Below are 20868 nucleotides of genomic sequence, written 5' to 3'. Positions count from 1 at the left end.
GAGATAAATGCCTTGTTATTTTGGGCTCTGAACTCATTTTCTCCCAAGCATATTGGCTATACTGTCAGGCAGTCCCAGTCAGCTCCAGTGAGGTCAGGAGTGAGTTTATGGTCTTTCAAGTAGAGAGCGCCAGGCACCAGAAAACCCAGTTAGTGCCTCCTCACCCTCAAAACAATCCACAGTTCAGATTTTCAGCTGTTACCTATATGGGGGGAATTCTATTAGAAAGAGATAATCATTAGAGTATAATTTCCAGCTTTTGGAGTTTGGATTGGGAGAGGCAAGGGAACTACTGCCAGAGCTCAGGTAGTAACTTATGTTTTTCCCAACTTCTCGTAAGTGCAGGATTTTAGTTTCCTAAAAGACATCTGAACATGAGTCCCAAGTGTGGAGCAGACAGTATCTGTACCAAGGCTACAATAGGAGAATAGAAAGAGTATAAAGAACTTCAACAGTTCCTCTCCTATATTATCATCTTACTGGTTCCTGGGCTGCCTTCTACTTTAGGTGAAAGCTACCATATTACCTCATAAACCAGTTCAAAATATCTATTAACACCCCCTACCCCCAACTATGAATCTATAAGGGTTTTCTCATGATTTTCCCCTAATTTCCCACTCTGTGATCTTGGGGAAGGAGCCCATAGTTTGTTCAGAAGTGGAACCAGAATTATTTTTCTGTTTTTTTGTGTATTATTTTGTCTTAAGTTTGTTTCTTTTAGACATATTATTGATTTTTTAAAATTTGATTTGAGAAACTTTAAAAATTTGTGAGTTTGTCTCATTTACATATTTTTATTTACTGTTACAGTAGAACTTATTTCCTTTACTTTCTTTTTCCTCCCACACCTCTCTCTTATCTTTGGCATTCTTCTCTTCCATCAAAACAAAATCAAACATTTCTCAGCACCCAGAAGATGGATATTTTATACATCTTTGCTCATGGTTAGAAATACCTGTTTTGACTATTATTTTTCATTGGGAGTAAAGGTTGGAATTCTCCATAAATCGAACAAGAACAATCAGATCACAATTTTTAAACGTAGTGTTTTAAGATAAGAGGCCCACTTGAACTTACCTCCCAAGTGGCACATAGATCTGACTTGCTATATAACCATTTGCCATTTTCATCTTTAGGAAAGATCTCATCTCCAGGCTGCAAAAAAAAAAAAAACAAAACAAAAAACCCCAAACAAACAAACAAACAAACCAAAAAACAAGTGTAATTCATTTTATTTATATCCAGGGATTGAAATGATGGAATTTCAGTGTCAATATTCCAATATACCCTGGCCCTGGGGAAACAATTCAAGATAGATAGATACAGAGAGAGAGAGAGGGAGGGAGAGAGAGGAATAGATTTTTTTTCCTCCTCTATGGAACTACCCAGAAATACATTTGTCCAACATATATAACATATCAGTCTCATTACCTCATTATTCCTTTACTTATTAATAGATTATTGTTGTTGTTAAGCCATGAAGTTTTCTTTTGATGACAAGATTACTCATTTTAAAAAGTGAAAGTTGAGAATTAGGACTTTTAGACTCAGTGTTTTTATAGTCTATCCTTACCAAAGTTGAGAACAGCAAGTTTCTTACTCTTATAATAAACTAAAAGTCACCACTAAGGGTGAGAGGAGGAAATTCTTCAGCTAAGAAAAGTATAGCTGATGCAGTGAATGCTCCCTAAGTATAAGGGAAATGTACAGCATGTTACTTCTCAGATCTGGCTAACTGTCTCTGGTTCTTTTCTTTTCTTTTTGGGCCTTTTCTACTTCACACACTAAGTGTCAAACCTCCTTCTCTAACTTTTGGGTGATACTTTCTCAATGACGACTGACTATGGTATGGAATACTCTTTCAGATTTCTCCTTTTTTGCTACATTTAAAAATGGGACACATCTCTTATGGACTTGGAAATGGGATGGAGAGAAATAAAAGATGATTCTTAGGTTCCTTGGGTGGATGGTGGTGATCATTTCCTGAGGTTGGTCAAGGAATTGAGAGTTTTGTATTGGATATTTTGAGTTTGAAATGACCATTAGACAGTCAAGCGGATATTTAAGATGAACAGAGACGTCTCAGAGAGTGGCTAAGAGAGAAGTCATGGATGAAGATAAAATGTGAGAGTCCTTGGCATATAAAATGGCATTGAACCCACGCAACTAGATGAAATCACCTAGACAGAGAGTGTGGCTCAGTAAGATAAGAATACTGAGGCCAGAGTGCTGGGCATAACATGGAATTTGGCAGAGAAGAAGCTGCCACAGAATCAAGAGAGGGTAAGATCACGGAATTCACAAGATGGGAATGTTTAAAGAAGGAGGTAGTAGTTAACTGTGCTGAAAGAGATCAAGCAATATGAGGACAATGTGTCTACTGGATTTGGTTGGCAGCATAGAAATTTTTGCAGACCTTGATAATAGGATTATTGTTGTTGTTGAAAATCAAGCAACTGGACAAAATCCACTATATTCTTTAACTTTTCCCCTAATTTTTCCCTCTGCCATCTTACCTACATGAAACTTTCACCTAGTGATACACTTTCTCTATGCCCTTTTTGGCAGAGATAATTTCATCTTAATCTTCTCCTGTTTCACTGAGAGCAGGAAAAGGACTCCTTTCTCCTCAAAGCCATGTAATCATTCATATTAACTACCCTGCCTGTTTCTGATTTTTAAACCCTTTAACCTTCTCAACATCTATGACCCTTACTTCCACTCCAGCCAGTCTTCCTCCTTATTTCTTGCCTTTTGTATTTCCTAATTTTACTTCTGTTCTGAAATGGCTTTATGCCTCTGTCATGAATTTCGTTAAAAAGTGTTCACTCCCCCAAATTTTAATGAGGTCTTTATCAAACCTGAACCCATTTTAGATACATCTGTGAAGTCCCCTTAAGCTTCCACTGTGCTTATTTTTTACTAATCCCTTCATCTGGATAAGCGCATTGTCTTTTTCCTTCTTTCCTGCTCCTGACTATAAGGCATTATCAGCAGAATAATTCAACCCTCTAAAAATCCATGCTATTGACTCTCATTCCTGTTCAGCATAACTTCACCTTTTTAAAATGTCATTTTTTGTGTATTTTGTTGTCCTGAAATTGTGTCTGCTTGTTAACTTGGCGTTTAAAAAATAATAAAGTGCTAAAATATTTTAGCAAAAAAGGTTTTTCTTTAAAAAAAATCATGAGTCAAAAAAGCATGTGATATTTTGGTTTCAAAGATTGATTTCTCAATTATATGAATTACAGGTTCAGTTGGGAGGTAATGTCATTATGTGAAATTTCTCACTGTTAAAAGTTTTACCTTACCTATGTCCTTAAACCTTGATCCTATTTAAGAACAGAAATAGAATTTCTCAATTTACCTTCTCCAAAAAGATTTTACAAGTCATTAGTCAGCCACAGAGAAGTAAATTTCATTTTCTTACTTTTAAATACAGGTTCTTTCCAAATCTGTAAGACTCATCTTAGAAATCTGCTATTTAAACAAGAATTGAAGTTAGCTGAGTGAGGGGAAGGGCTGAGGTCATAATCCCAAGAGCCTGAAATCCAAAAATCGCTGTAGTCCACAGGGTATTGGGATTATTAGGCTTGTGGGGATAAGGCGGGGGCAGTGCAGTGTAAGAGAACAAGTACGGGGTGGGCATTAGGGGACTCAGGATCTAGTCCCAGTTTGGATGGACTTTTTTAAACCTGAGTTAGCTAGTTCATTACTTGTGGTCTCAACTTTCTCTTCTGTGAAATGAAGTTATTGGGATACATAACTGCTAAGGTCACATCTTGGATGTGACCATAGAGGCAAGTCAATAAAGAAGGTGCTTCCACAGAACAGAATAGGAGCAGCCAGTTTGGCCATGTAAAGAAGTTCTGGCCACTGCAGCAGCACAGAGTCCTCGTTCTTCCTGTCCAGCAGGATCTGATTTATGTCATGGACAGGTGGCCAACTTTGTTTTCAATCTCTCCTTCCCTCAATGAAATTTTAAAGCGGTTACTGCTCTTCAGCCGTGTATACTAGGTGTGTTGGTGGCGGTTAAATTAACAGAGTCCACGGATTGAGAACATTGATTTGAACTAAAAGAACAGATATCACATCGAAGTCCTGATGTTGGAGCTGGCTTCAAAGCCCTGACTATTCTTTGGGTTCTTCTCCTTCAGAGAGGGTGGAGGGTAAGTTTTCAGTCATATTTAGTATTTTGCATTACACTGACCAGGGATGTTTTTGTGACTGTGTGAGTGGGAAGAAGGGTGTGTCTGGATACTGGACAACTGAAATGTGGACAGCAGTTAGGAGACTGCATGTTGGTTTGATAGAGAGCATTTAAAGTGTAGTTGTAAAGACATGATACAACAGAAAGTGAATTGGATTATCAATCAAAAAACTTGGGTTCCAGGCCTGAGTCGGCTATACATAACTTTCTGGGCATCTGTTGAGCTAGGTCAGTACTATCTAATCTAAGGTAACAAAAGCACCATAACATTCTACGATGTTAAGTAATGAACTAGCTTCATGCACAAAGCTGTCGGCTCATGGTTGCCTAAGAGCAGAGGCTTAACCTTTAGGCATGTGAACTCACCTTAAAAGCCATGGGTATTTCAATGATGTAAAGATCCACATAATCTAGCTGAAGGACCTTGAGCGTCCTCTCCAGAGTTGGGCGGACCATCTCTGGGATGTGATTTGTAGCCCACAGCTGAAAGAGTAAAAAGGAGATAGTTAACTAACATCCACACTATTTTTTTTTTTTTACAGTAATGCAGCTCTTTATTCCTTATATATACTCATACACATTTTATTCACTCATTTCATTTCACAAATATATGTTTATGCTGCAGTATCATCTGAGTATAGACTGAGCTGATAAAACTCTTGAGTGTATCACCCAGAGTATAACTTTATCTGAATATAGTACCAGAGACTTAAAGATCCACCTGAACCACAGAGTAGCTAATTCAGCAACAAAGTCGTCCTCTAATCGACCCTCAGCACTTTCATTTTTCCTCAGTATGTAATTAGGAAACACGTATCTGACTAGTGGTTCTGACCTGGCATTTTATTTTCACGTCATGGATGAAAGGTGTGCTTCGTCTGAGCAAGAAGTATGTTTGTGTGCGTTGACTTCACTGGGTCCTTCACATTGTGACAGGTGATGCAGAAGCTGGTGAAATTTTAAATTACTGTAAAGGTCTAAATTCCTTTTCACTAATCCTTTGTTTTCATTGGGTCCATTTCCTCATTTCCCAGGAAAATTCTGCGAATTCTTACTAAAGAATTAATCTCTCGTGGAACAGATGATGTCACCAAAACGGTGGTATAGGGGACTCCAGCCTCAAGTCCTCCAACAAAAATCAACAATTAAAACAGATATTCACAAATAAAAAAAGGGAGATGTTAGTCAAAGGGTACAAACTTCCAGTTATAAGTTCTGGAGCTCTCATAAACAGCATGGTGATTATAGTTAACAATACTGTATTATATACTTAAAAGTTGCTAAGAGAATAAATCTTAAATGGTTTTATCACAAAAAAAGAACTGGCAATTATGTAATGTGATGAAGGTGTAAGTTAACACCAGGATGGTAATCATTTTGCAATATATAATGTATCAAAATAATGCATTGTACACCTTAAAGGCATATACAAAAGAAAAAGAAGGCTGCCCCCCTTAAAGAAAGTTATGGCAAATGCTTCTGTCATATGAACCACCTCCCCACTTCCCTCCATTCCTCAATTTTTCTGCTTTGTAGACTTGGCTCTTCCCATGTTGACTTAAATCAACGCCCATGTATGAGGAAAGAGCTTTGCCCTAACTTTCAAGGGGCTAATTAGTCCTTGGATTCTTGGCAAGAGTGAGGAATTTGTCAGTTAAGAACTCACTCTTCTTGGTGAGTTCAACATTCTGTATCAGAGAAAAGTGATGTTACATCCACCAAGTATGTAAGTAGAAGGCGGGTGAAGAGAAGAGCTCACCTTTCCACAGTAGAAAATATCCTCCCTCCGCACCTTTCCTTCTGCTATCTTCTCCCTGATGGCCTCTCCCACTTCATGTTCGTTGTGATAGACGTAGGCCCCATCAAAGTGTCGGTACCCCACATCGATGGCAGTTTTCACTGATGTTGCACAGGTCCCCTTAGGGGTCTAAAATGACAGGTTGGGGTAAGAGAGAAGAGAAAATGGGTCTTTCCTTTAGTTTAATCATTCTTTTAAAAAATTTTTATACTTGGGGTTTTTTTGGGGGGGGGAGTAATTAGATTTATTTGTTTATTTAATGGAAGAACTGGGGATTGAACCCAGGACTTTGGGCATGCTAAGCACATGCTTTACCACTGAGCTATACCCTCTCCTCCTAATCATTCTTAATCAGGACACTTGGCACCTACATCATTTTATAGTGAAAATGACAAATTCCCAATTCTATGCTGTTGTGATTGGAAGATGGTATCTGAGGACAAGAAAGAGACCTCCTAGGGAGCTTCCCACCCTCAACGGGAGATTCATCCATCCCAGGTTTGCCCTTAGTTTTGAGGATTCAGAAATATAACTTGATCTTAGAGCATTCTCTAAGATCATATTTAAAAATAAACTCAAAATGGATTAAAGACCTAAATGTAAGACTGGATACTATAAAACTCCTAGAGGAAAACATAGGCAGAATACTCTTGGATATAAATTGCAGCAATATTTTTTTCAAAGCAGCTCCTAGAGTAATGGAAATGAAAGCAAAAATAAACAAATGGGACCTAATTAAACTTAAAAGCTTTTGCACAGCAAAGGAAACCATAAACAAAATGAAAAGACAACCTACTGAATGGGAGAAAATATTTGCAAATGATGAGACTGACCAGGGACTAATTTCCAAAATATACAAATAGCTCATACAGCTTAATTTCTTTTTAAAAAATCAAAAAATGGGTGGAAGACCTAAATAGACATTTCTCCAAAGAAGACAGACAGTTGGCCAACAGGCACATGAAAAGATGCTCAATATCACTAATTATTAGAGAAATGCAAATCAAAACTACAATGAAGTATCACCTCATACCAGTCAGAATGGCCATCATTAAAAACTCTACAAATAATAAATACTGGAGAGGGCCTGGAGAAAAGGAAACCCACCTACACTGTTGGTGGGAATGTAAATTGGTGTAGCCACTATGGAAAATAGTATGGAGGTTCTTCAAAAAGCTAAAAATAGAGTTACCCTGTGATCCATCAAACCCACTCCTTGGCATATATCCAAAGAAAACTCTAATTTTAATGCACCCCAATGTTCATAGCAGCACTATTTACAATATCTGAGACATAGAAACAACATAAATGTCCATTGACAGATGACTGGATAAAGAAAAAAAACAAATACACACACACACACACACACACACACACACACACAATGGAATATTACTCAGCCATATAAAAGATTGAAATAATGTCATATACACCAACATGGATGAACCTAAAGATTATCATATTAAGTCAAGTAAGTCAGACAGAGAAAGACAAATGTCATATGACGTCACTTATATGTGGAATCTGAAAAAAAAATGATACAAATTTTATTTATGAACCAAAAACAGACCCATGACATAGAAAACAATCAACGGTTACCAAAGGAGAAAGGGCAGGGGAAGGATAAATTAAGAGTTTGGGATTAACAGATAAACATTACTATATATAAAATAGATAAACAATGAAAAGTAATATACATATGTATATGTATGACTGAAACATTATGCTCTGCACCTGAAATTGACACAACATTGTAAACCGACTATACTTCAATTTTAAAAAGGTTAAAATAAAATAGATAAACAACAAGGACCTACTGTATAGTACAGGGAACTATATTCAATTTTGTAATAACATGTAATGTGTAATAACATGTAATGGAAAAGAATCTAAAAATATATGTGTGTGTGTGTGTGTGTGTATCTGAATCACTTTGCTGTATACCTGAAACAATCATGGTAAATCAACTATACTTCAAAAAAGAAAAAGAATTGTAACTTTATCAATTTTACCAGTGACAAGAGATTTCATGGTAGCCTTGTTATAGGAGGGCACAAGTTCCTTGAAGGTGGCTCAATTATAAATCAAAGGTTTGGGTAAGCAAAGTTAGATATATCCATGGAATGGAATAATACTCAGTGATAAAAAAGATACACACAGAAACATGGATGAATATCAAAATAATTATACAAGAAGCCAGACCAAAAAAGAATAAATACTTTATGAATCTATTTGTGTGAAATGCTAGAAAATGAAAACTAATGTATACTAACAGAAACAGATCAGTGATTGCCTTGGGTAGGGGTAGAGAATGCAGGCATGAGAGACAGGAGGGATTACAAGGGAGTACAAAGAAATTTCTGTGGTGATGGATAGATTCACCATCTTGATTATGGTGATGGCTTCACAAGTGTATACTTGTCAAATTCATAAAATTGTATACTTAAATATGTGCAGTTTCTTGTATGTCAATTCTATCTCAGTAAAGCTGGGCGGGAAAAAGATTGCCAGGAGCATGTTACATTTTTCAAAATAAATTTTTTTAATCAGATTTTGCAGCCAAAGCTTTGTTCATTTCATTAACCTACACGAAGCATAAGAATGAGAATATCCTGACCCCGAACATCAACAGAACCAAAACACCAGACAGATTCCTTATACTTGAGGTGTAAGTTTTCCAGTTTTCAAACTGCACATAAATTATTGTTCTTTAGTTATGATGACACTTAAATGTACAAGTGTGTTCCTCATTTTAGTTACATTTTTTCCTTAATGAGAAATGGAAGAATTGATGGAGATTTTTATCAGGATAACTAGTCTCATCATATAAAAATCACAAATCATCTTTTAGGTTGTATATTGGGGAGAGGTTTGATTCTATTTGTAGATTTTTATGGACTTCATATTCAGATGATGATCATTCCCATCTCATTCACAAATGTTGAAAATTACTTGTGCTTGCTTCTATATTTTGTGTTCTAACCAAATGCTTGACAAAATCATGTCAGGTATCTATTGATTTGTTGTAGAATGAACGAGACAAGAAACCTCTTGTATTTCTAGTGAACTTTATAGTCCTGGGCTGGAAATAGAGTGTTGGGAGCATAAACTGTATTGTATTCCCCTATTTCAGTTCAAAGTCATTACTACTGAGTAGATAAGAGGATATGAAAAATGAACCGAATGGCTATACAGATGGTATTAGAAAATAGGATTCATAGTCACAAATGTGAAAAAGCTGGGAAAGGGAGACACACTTTCCAGGAATGTCAGAAATACCTCTTTGGTTACTTAACACGATCAATAAGGCTTGAACAGAAACTGAAGCAAAACCCCCTAAATTGTAAAATGAGATGTTATGGATGACAAGTGTGACAACAAAAGCACAGTGGAAAGAGAAGGGTTGGGGAAATTTACAGGGGACTCACAGACATAGGAAACAAACATGGTTACTGGGGGGAGTAGGGGAAGAGGGTGGGAAGGGATAAATTGGGAGTTCGAGATTTGCAGATACTAACTACTATATATAAAATAGATAAACAACAAGTTTATACTGTATGTCACAGGGAACTATATTCAATATCTTGTAGTCAACTATAATGAAAAAGAATATGAAAAGGAACATATGTATGTATATGTATGACTGAAACATTATGAGTTACACCAGAAATTGATACATTATAAACTGATTACACTTCAGTGTAAAAACTGAAAAAAAAAAATTAAAAAGCAACAAGAGAATAAAAAAAGAAATTTACAAAGGAAAAATTAAAATACTGTTTTCTTTCTCTGGTGTATACATAGTACTAATGAAAAGAATAAAGCTCAATATGAGATAGTAAATATACCTCAGAAATATCACTGAGATTTTGTGGACTGGAACTGGTAGTTTAAGTACAGAGCTAAAATAAATTTGGCCAGGTGGATATAGCTCAGTGATAATGCACATTTAGTATGCACAAGGTCCTAGGTTCAATCCCTAGTACCTCCATTTTTAAAAAACCAAACCAAAAAAATACCCCAATAAATAAATTTAATACAAGGGGAAGAGCCCCAGAAAATACAGCCCCAGACTGTATTTTCCAAAGTTAACTCAAGAAAAAAAGCATAGGGGAGAGAGCATTTAGGATAAAGAAAGGAAAAAAGACAAAGGCTAAGGCAGAAAGAAGTTGGTATTGACTGTCAGCCTGAGTAATATATGGATGATGCTTTATTTAATAAAGATTATAGTAATAAAGTTAAGTAGTGAAAGTCTTCAATTATTCAGTTATTATTAAAGAGCTTTTTCTTTAAAAAAGCTAGTATACTCTTTACTTGCTAAAAATATTCTCTTAGATGGCCAAATCAGCAATGAGGTGAATTACTATTTTGGACTTAATTCTAATCAATATAGAGGAACTATTTGGAAATGTGGACATGAGAAAAATAATTCTTTGTACACTTTAAATGTAGCAAAAGCAAATTCTATATAAATTCTGACAGATTCATTGGGAAATTCCATTTTAGGAAAAGATCAGAAAGATCAAATAGAATACTATGTCTGGAGACTCAAATAAGTGATATGATAGGAGAATCTAAAATGCAAAAAATTTGACTTCATAATTAAGAACAATCTCAGTAAAATAATTATGTTTCCTGAACTGGGCAACGGCACCTTTTCTCCACTTAAGAGATGGTGGAGTCCTATGAAAATGAGGGGCCATCCTCCAGGATGCAGCATACACACTAGGTCAACAACCATTACATGGTGTTGTATACCAATAAGTAGAACACATGAATCTGAAAACCCACTAGGCTTAGCATCATTCCCGTTGACCCAATTTGAACATGTGTGCTTCCCATCCCTGAATTTTAGGCCCTGTGATCTAAAGGTCCTAGTTCCCAGGGGGAAACTAGGCTCCTTATTTCCAGAGTTCAGCATTCAAGGAAAAAATCTGCCATACTGGCAGGGGTAAGTGAGTTTTGTAATTGGAGGTGGCAGGGCTCCTCCAGAGTTACACAATAGGACAGGGAAGGAAATGTTTGGCACCTAGGCCATCTAATGATATACCCCTTTCCAATTTTGATAGTTAATGGACAGTGAACTGAGTAAATGACCTGAAAAGGGTAAGTTGACCAGGGACTCACACAACTCTGAGATGAAGATCTAGGACATAATATTATGTAAGCCACCCAGACCAGCGGAGATACTGGCTAAGGGTGTGGGAAATCTAGGATGGGTAGTCTCAGAGGGAGACGATACGTATAAGTTGCAACTTGAAGACAGCTTTAGTGGCAGAAGCTTGTACTCATTCTGCTGAGCTACCTCTAAAATTTTTTCCAGGAAAGAGACCAAACAGAATTCTCGACGAGATTTTCCCAGGGGCGAGCTTAGCACACAAAGCCAATAGGTCCAGTCGGCACCAGGGATAGACTGTAGTGAATGTCATGGTGTATCCCACAGCAGAGAAGCACTCATTTCCTCAACTGTCAGGAGTGCTGGCTGCTGATTACTCACATCCATTCCCTCTATGGATGATACAAGGGTGTAAGACCCTGGTCCCTTAACACAGGAACTAACATAGTGTTGTGGGTCAATGACACAAAAACGAACAAACTCATAGAAAAAGAGGCAAGATTTGTGGCTACTAGAGGCAAGAGTGGTGAGGGGAGGGGGACTTAGATGAAGGTAGTCAAAAGGTACAAACTTTCAGTTATAAGAAAGTAAGTATTAGGGATGTAAAGTACAACATGATGAAGGTAATTAGCACTGCTGTACATTATAAATGAATGTTGTTAAGAGAGTAAATCCTAAGTTTTCATCACAAGAAAAAATTTTTTTCTATATCTATATATCTTTTATATTGCTTTTATATGAGATGATGGATGTTCACTAAACCTACTGTGGTAATCATTTCATGATGTAAGTCAAAACACTGTGTTGTACACCTTAAACTTACACAGTGCTATATGTCAATTGTATCTCAATAAAACTGGGGGAAAACATCCTCGAAATAGACTTTAAAAATTGAACTATATTGTTAGAAATGCATGTTCAAGTTGTGAAACCATTAGAAAAAAGCAAAAATATAATTGCTGTAAAAGTTAAGAGACCAATTACTGCTGGAGGGAGGGAGGGTTTTGGACTAGTAAGCACACATGGTGGGTTTCTGGGGTTTGATACATTCTAACTTTGGGTCTAGCTGGTCGTTACTCAGATTTTAGCTTTAATAAAAGTGTTCATCCCTCTGTATACTTTTAAAATTTAAATATTAAAAAAAATAAGGAAGTAGATCAAAAATAAAAGATAAGTGACTAAAATAAATTCAAAACCTTAGATCCAAAGAACATAGTAACGTGGGCCTGAAACATTATTTTTTGGTCTTGGATCTACCATTCGTTCTCCTTTGTCTGGATCCAATTGCTTGCTAAGCTTTGTAGAGTCTACCCCAGTGATTTGTAGCCTTTAGCCAAGTTATTTCCTTTTAGGCTCCATCCAAATTATTTCCTTGTAGCCACTAACCAGTTTCAAGTTCTTGTTATTTTTTGCCTGATTTATTACAGAACTCTTCTCACTTGACCTCTATGTATTCCGTCTCTTTTCATTTTAATTCATTTTAACTTTGTCAGGTTAATGGTTTTAAAATATGAACCTACGTTCTTCTTCCTGGTATTTTTTTGTTACCACCTACCCCCACCACCAAACCATTTTGTGCAGCTTGATGTGCAGCATTAATTCCTCTGGAGAGGAATGACATAGCAAAATGCAGAAGTCAGTTCTTGATATTTGATTTCTAAAAGCCAAGGTTTCCTTGACAAGAGTGTGAGTGTGAAGGGGTCACAGGTACTGCAAAGAACTCAGGAGATACTCTACTAAAAGTGAAAAACAAATATTAGCTGAAATATTTTCTTTGTTCCTTGACCCTTAAAATATTTAGCCCATATAGCATTTTACAAAAATATAAATGAATTGCCATCACTTAAAAATTATTAATTACTTCACAGTAGTCTCTGAAAAATGTGAGAAGATCAGGCCACACTGGACTTTGGTTTACGTATGACAACTGGCTGTCGTGATGAAACGGCTATCCTCATTTAGCATGGGGAGTGGAATCGCCAGTACTCTGCTTACTGTGTCTTTGATCGGCAATAGTCTCCTGGGTGAAGGTTCCATGTGTTTTCTTTTTGCTTGTAGCAAAGAAGAAAATAAAGCTTTTCTTGCTCTAATATGTACTATCAAAAGGGGAAAGCAGAACAAAACTGAGAAGTAGACTTGGCTCTCCAGGACCACGTATTTATGCTTTCTACCTAGTCCCTGGTCCCTTTAGGCAGATTGTGAGACCACCCTCAACCCTGACAAAGATTCTTTCAGTGACCAAATTCTAATCAGGCTCCTTTGAACTCTTTTCCAACACGGACTTTCATGCTCATTTCTGCTCTGTCCAAGCTTAGCAAGAATCCTGCTAAGTCAGTTTAACCACAACCTCTCACCCTCCACACCTGACCACTCTCGCTATCAAATCGGGTTTCTCATCGTCCATGGTGACCTAGATGATGCCTAGTTGCCCAGCCCTGTCTTCAACAAGAATCCTGTTAAGTCGGTTTAGCCAGAATTACTTAGTAATTTTCTACCTACTGACTCAGACCCTGCTCCTTGGTTATGAATTCCCACTTGCCCATGTATTCAGAGTTGAAACCAGTCTCTCTCCCTGACTGCAAAATTCCATCAGTGGTCCCTTATACCAATCACAACAGTTTCCCCTTTGAATAAAGATTCCTTTATCATGTTTTAACGTGTCATTAAATAATTACTGTTCTTTAACATCCTGTCCTCAGATTAAAAGCAGATTAAAAAAAATACTTGGTGTAAGAACAAGGCTTTGCCTTCTCCAGGTGAAGCAAGGTTCCCTGGTTAGAGAGGAGGAGGGGGATTAAATGGGCATTGAGGAAAAACCAAGGAATATTTAAAAGATGGCACATGCCTGAGAAGGGGTCCAAAGCCTTGTGCCCCCGCCTCCTCCAGCTTAGGGACAGAATGAACTTGATGCTTCAGGCTCCTCCTAGGTACTCACCAAGAGCCTGGACTTTACCTCTCCTTTGCCCTCATATGCAAAGCCTTTGGCTCACTCTTCAGAGTGTGAAAACTGTTTGCAGCTACAGAAATCTCAACCAGGGCCACCCAGGAGGGAATACTGGATCCATTACAACCCCATTCTACCCTCCTAGGCCACTCCTTCCCCATAGCCTGAAGTTTCTGATCTACCCCATGACTGGATTTGTTCATTGTTACTTTCATCTTTGAACTAAAGTTCTCTCTCTTCAGGCACGTCAGCTTTTCTTCATATTTTAGTTAACACATATGTTTATTTTTTCTGCCTTCAGTCACTCCACTTACAGATTTTAAATCCCTTGTTTCTAGCCCATTGTTTCAATCTCTGTGTTAACCAGAAAAATGCCTCACATATGGTAGGCAAATAATGAATATATGAATTATTGCCCATTTTCCAAAATATTTACCTGGATTTGTGTCATCTGCACACCTGGTAACATTCTTGAGTTTTACTTGAAGTTTTTGATAAATATCAGTTATTAACTCATGGGCTGATATGCATAGAAAGTAAATTAATTTCTATCAAATCAGAAACAAGGAACAAGGTTCAAAATTCTCACTTATTAGCTTTCTCAGATGTAGCTATAGGGTAGGGAGAGAGACAGGAAGAAGGGAAATCTGGTGGAAGGCTATCATAGACTATTTTCCCTGTAATGAAAACATTCTGGGAAGCTATCATAGGGAAATGTCACACATACAATTTGTACATTTTAGTTTTCGTTAGTGATAATCAAGTGAGGAAATACACAGAGAGCTTGGTGCTACTAAATGTTGGTTCCACCTCAAATTCCCTTGACTCCACAGGTATGAAGCAGCTTTATAAGAAAATTGGGCATATTAAGAGAAAGAAACCCTTTGTAAGTTAGGAGAAGCTGGGCTTGTTAGCCTCACACAGCCCCACAATAATGTTCTTCCCAGCTGCTGTCCCACAGTTCCTATTGCTACGTGTTACAACAGAGTCTAAACAGGGCAGAAGTCGGAGGGCAGGGTCAGGTTAGTCTCCCTTATCCTATCTTAGCCTTCCACCTCTGCTCCCACCCCACCTCCCTATGAAGACAAACCTAAATCTTCCCCTGGCACCCTGTGCACTCTAACTTCTGTATCAAAATGGAACAGGATCCCAGGACAAATATGGACTGGCTTGATAATACACACAACACGCAAGGGAATTCCAGTTCACCAGTTACTCAGCCTGTTGTGCTAGCTCTTGAGGAATGAAAGGTTTTGAGAAGAATCTCAGGCACACCACGGAGAGAAGACCAAATTTTGGCATCAGGTTGCACTTCTAGGACCAAGATTTTGAAGTTAAATCTAATTTGGTACTTTAATTTCACCGTGACTGACTTGAGCACAGGTCCTCCCAGTGTCTGTCTCATCAGATGGTGAGAGAGTTGTCAATTGTGTGGCTTGGATCAGAAAGCACTGAGTGCTCCGAGGTACTCTACCCTCCCTGCTCCCCATCTCCCCCTCGACCCAGGTCTGCCTTCCCTAAATCCTCCATGGTGGGTATTTTTCTTCACATTAGAGTCTGATTTGGGGAGACATACCATTAACTCCGTATTTCTGATCACAAATGTGGTTAGTGCATGCACAATCTTCATTTCTAACAGTATTCCTTTAATGCCACATTCTCTAATTGGTGTATGTCTTATCTTCTGAAGTGAGTTACAACTGTTTTCGGGAAATGACACAAGACTGCTTTTGAAAGTCTCCAACCTGTAGCATTTACTATTACTAGACACATAATAAGCATTTAATAATATTTATTGGTACATGCAGCACTTTGAGCCCCACTGAGTTTCAGGAGAGAGAGAGATGCAAGTAAGGAACCATATAATTGACAGGGAGCCATTGAAAGAATTAATCGGAGGTGTGACATAATCAGATTCACACTCTAGATCTATCATTCTATCTGTCTGTCTGCCTATCTATCTGTCTATGTATCTAATCTATCCATCCATCCATCCTAGATACTTTCTGGATATATATTCCTAGATACTTTCATATATAGAAATACATATAGAAAGTTGTAGTCAGAAACATGCAGCTTCATTGACATGACACATATTTATAACAGGCAATATATTCACAGGATAGGATCTTGGCCCAAACTACATTGGTTCAAATCCCAGCTCTCTTTCTTAGCATTATAAATTTGGGGCATTTAATCTTTCCATGCCTCAGTTTTCTCATCTGTAAAATGGGGTAAAGTGATATCTCTTTCATAATGTTGTGAGGATTAAATTAGAAAATGCATGTACTATAAAGTACTTACAAAGAGATCCTGGCATATGGTTAAGAAAATTTTAGCTATTATTATTGTATCCATTTACATCTCCATATCCTCTCGTGCACATAGATATAGATATAGATATAGATATATAGATATAGATACACACACATCTCCTTTCACAAACTCATTCACTCATTTGACAAGCATTAGCTGAACACCCATCACATACCAGACCCATCACATACCAGACACTATACTGAGAATATGGAGCTGAATAAGACATGGTCTCTTTCCTAATGGATTTCACATCTTGTGGGTAAGATAGCAGAGAAACAATGGTTACAATACAGTGTGATAAATGCCACTATAGAATTGAGCACAAGGGGCTACAATAGAGCTGAACATGAAGGAGGGGCAAGTTGTGGTGGCTGGGAGATGAGTTTCTAGGGAGAGGTATCCTTGAGTTGTCTTGAAGGTTTAATAAAAATTAGCCAAGTGGACAAATCAGGAGAAAGGGTGTTCCAGGTAGAGGGCAGCACAACCAAAGACACGGAGATGGGAGAGATGTTCAAGGAACCCAGGTAGCTATGTTTTATACATAGAGATGGAGGCATGGTGGTAGATGCTGCTGGACTGACAAGTCTTGACTGAACCATTAAGGCCCAATGTGCAAGTAAGGAGTGTGGCCTCTACCCTATAACTGATAGGGAGCTACTGAAATAACTAAGCAGAGGTGTGACATAATCAGATTCATATTCTTATGCCTCTATGCTTCTCTTTCTGACTAAAATTCCTGTCTCAGCTCTCTTTCTCTAACTAATTCAGACTCAGCTTTACACAGTTCATTTATACATGATCATTCAAATTTCAGTAGCATTTCTAGATACCACCATTTTTTCTGGCAATCAGCATTAAATGTCGAATTGCAACGCAGAAAGCAGAGAGATACTTTTCTTACAAGTAGAATCTTTTCTGTGTTTTAATGGAAACACACTTCAGTCCTCATGGTCAAGTTTATTCCCTTTCCTATGTTTTCAGATTCTCGGACAGCATTTACTCTTCACTGTTCTATGATTAGTTATTAAAGAATCTGTCTTCTCTATTCGATTTTTGATCTGTAGACAGCGGAGATACATTCTCTTCATATTTGAAGCTTCTATAGCCTAGTGCTTCATACATAGTAGGTTTTCACTAAATGTTTGTTAGACTGAACTAAAAAATCTCAAATATGAACTTAAAAAAATCACAAACCATAAACTCAGAAATTTCATGTGCATCAGTTCAATCTAATAATCAGCATTCAGCTGAATTTTAGAAAAGGAAGCAGAAAAGTCCCATTCTTTAAGCCAAGATACTTTAAGATAATTAACTGATCTAGTTTAAACTTTGAGTCAATACTCATTAAGCCAAATAGCAGTCCTTGCAAGCTGCATTCATTATTACAAAAAGTAAATCAATGAAATCCATTCAAAATGAATTACAGCTTATCCTTTAGGAATGTGTTAATAAAAAAAAAAAAAGAGGGAGAGAACGATAAGCTTACCAATTTAGGTTCTGAGTAGGTACCAAGTCCAATGATAGGAATGCTGTTTCCATCACTTAGAGGTATGCGATGATTTGCAGCACTGAGGTACATCTTAGAGAGTCTACTGGTTTCAAAGTTCTAGAAATGATTCTGACCACCACAGAAAAGCCTTTTTGAAAACTTGTCCTAATACATATTTAATTAAAGAAAGGAGGGCCAGAGGGAGGAGCAGAGGGAGGAGCAGTGGAGGGAAGTTTTTTTTTTTTTTCTTTTCAGGTTGTTCTAGAAATCCTGACTGAAGTTGTCCTTTGAACTTCTCAGAGGCATGAAAATAGTAACCCATTGAGCTCTTATGCTTACTTCTCTGCAAAGAAATGATTTTTAGAAAATAAAAGGAAACAAATCTAGCCGGCTTCTATCAACTGGAATGCTTTTGTTGGCAAGTAACAGAACTATCTCAAATTCTCTTAAATAATAAAGGAAATTTATTGGTCTATATTCCCGAAAATTCCAACATTAGGGCTTGCTTCAGGTTAAGACTAGTTTCCTGGGTCTTCCTTAGAGATTCTGAGCTAGCAGGACTGGGAAGGAGTCTGGAATTATTATCACCTAGTTAAGTGGGAAACTGGACTAGAGGAAAAAATGCTATGGCCAGAAACAAGTTTCTCACTGTCCAGTTCATTTCTCTGCTTCCTTGCTCTCTCAGCAGACTCCCCTCTTATCACTGAAAGATGGTAACCAGTCCTTGGAGTGACATGGTTCCAGGTTCAAATCAAACAAAAAAGGGATTTTACTTCACAGCTCACACAGTAATCCAGATATAGGGTCTTTGGGGCCTTGACTGCCTTTTCTGGTCCATGGATCCAACCACTAAGTCAATCACAGGAGTCAAAGGAAATAAAGGACTGATTGCCTTGAGATAATTGGAATCCATTTCTAAATTTGGAGTTGGAGCTAATCCCACCTGGGAAGATTCTAGAGATTGTTAAGAAAAAGGAAAGAAGTAGCAGTTAGTGAAACAATTAGCACATATTTATCAGTCTTCCTCCAAAGGATTGTGCTGTGTGAAAAATGAGTGTTCCAAACGTTGTGACCTTAAAGATAACTGTGTCCATGACAGTGAAAGGGACCTGAAGTTTGTCTCTAATTGACTTTTCTCCAGGATACTCATTCTTGCTTACATATATGTGATCAGACAGTGGACACAGTAATTATAACTAGACAGGGTGGAATATGGGCAGTAGTGGACTTCAACATCAGTTGTAAATCAGTACAACATTTATTGTGTACCTTTGTGTGCCAAGATGTTGGCTGTATATGTTTGTTTTTCTTATTATTGACTATTTTGGTATTTAGCACTATGAATTTTAGCACACATACAGATTTGTCACAATTGGGATACTGAAAAACTATATAACCCAAAGAATTCTTTCATGGTATCTCTTAATAATCATACCCTCCCCTACTACCAACCCCTAAAAATCACTGTCTGTCTTCCACTGCTATAGTTTTATATCTTGAGAATATCATATGAATTGAATTATACAGTATGTGATCTTCTGAGACTAGCTTCTCTCACTGAGCATAATGCCTTTGAAATTCATCCAGGCTGTTGCCTGTATCAAAAGCTTATTCATCTTTCATCGCTGAGTAGTAATATATATATATATATATATATATATATATATATATATATATATATATATATATATATATATATATATGTATATGTACATTATATATATACATACACACACACACACATATATACAGATTGTTTCTCTCTTTGAAGGACATTTGTTTGTTTTCTGTTTTTGATGACTGTAAATAGAGCTCTGTAAATATCTGTGTACAGGTTTTTGTAAGAACATTAGTTTTCATTTCTCTTGGCTAAATACCCAGGAGTGAGATTGCTGGGTCATGTGGTGTGTTTAACTTTGGTAGGAAGCTACCAAACTGCTTTTCAGAATGATTATATCATTTTGATCCCTATTAGCAATGCATGTAAATTGCTATTGTTCTGCATCTTTGACAGCACTTGGTATTGTCAGTATTTTTTTAATTTTAGTCATTCTGATAGGTTTGTCATACATTGTTAATTTTAATTTGCATTGTGGCTAATGACTTTCAAAATTTTTCATGCCTTATTTGCTATCTCTGTCTCTTCCTGGTGAAGTGCCTGTTCAAGTCTTTTGCCCATTTTTTAATGGACTTGTTTGTATTCTTAGTGTTGACTTTTGAGATTTCTTGGTAAATTCTTGATACATGTTCTTTACTGAATATATGGCTTGAAAATTTTTTTCTCCTGTATGTAGCTTGTCTTTTCATTCTCTTGACTGTCTCCCATGCAGCAAAAGATTTTAATTTTGATTAAGATTCTAATTTTGTTTGTCCTGTATTTTGAGTTTCATGTCAAAGAACTTTTTGTCTAACCCTAGGTCACAGAAGTTTTACTCTATTTTTTCCTAAAAGTTTCATATAGTTTCATGTTTTCCATTTAAACCAATAATCTATTTTGAGTAAATTTTTATATAATCTAGCATATTTAGGTAAAGGTGCTTTGTCCTGTTTTACCAAAGTGTATCCTATTATTCCAGTTCCATTAGCTGAAAAAATTTTGCTTTCTTCACTGAATTTCTTTTGCACCACTGTTAAAAGTCAAAGGTCAGGGGGGAAGGTATAGCTCAGTGATAGAGTGCATGCTTAGCATGCACGAGGTCCTAGGTTCAATCCCCAATACCTCCATTTAAAAAAATAATTAAATAAATAAATTTTTAATTGACTTAAATCTATAGATCAATTTCGTATCTTTACTACATTGAGTCTTTGAATCCATGAACACAGTATTTCTTTCCATTTATTTAGGTCTTTAGCATTTTAAAGTTTTCGAAATACACATCCTATATTTGTTTTGTTAGATTTATACCCAAGTACATGTATAAATAATTTATTTTTTAAAGCTATTGTAAATGGCATTTTAAAAATCCTGTTTCCAACTACACATTGCTAATAC

At 36.9% G+C, this 20868-nt stretch overlaps 1 protein-coding gene across 1 annotated transcript in view; it reads right to left on the bottom strand.

Moving 5' to 3' along the window:
- Positions 1 to 18035, bottom strand: part of AKR1D1 (aldo-keto reductase family 1 member D1) — a 33103-nt gene extending 15068 nt beyond the window's left edge. The window contains exons 1-4 of the mRNA XM_006173067.3: positions 17874 to 18035; positions 5970 to 6137; positions 4577 to 4693; positions 1078 to 1155 (exon numbers count right to left, since the gene is read on the bottom strand). Of these exons, the coding sequence (XP_006173129.1) occupies positions 1078 to 1155; positions 4577 to 4693; positions 5970 to 6137; positions 17874 to 17966 (456 nt within the window). The 5' untranslated portion in view covers positions 17967 to 18035. The remainder of the gene's footprint in view (positions 1 to 1077; positions 1156 to 4576; positions 4694 to 5969; positions 6138 to 17873) is intronic.
- Between the last annotated feature and the right edge of the window lie 2833 nt (positions 18036 to 20868).

This window comes from Camelus ferus, chromosome 7 (genome assembly GCF_009834535.1).
Source record: "Camelus ferus isolate YT-003-E chromosome 7, BCGSAC_Cfer_1.0, whole genome shotgun sequence".
Classification (NCBI taxonomy): Eukaryota; Metazoa; Chordata; class Mammalia; order Artiodactyla; family Camelidae; genus Camelus; species Camelus ferus.
The sequence above is the reverse complement of the archived record's forward strand: the minus strand, read 5'-3'. Positions and strand labels throughout refer to the sequence as shown.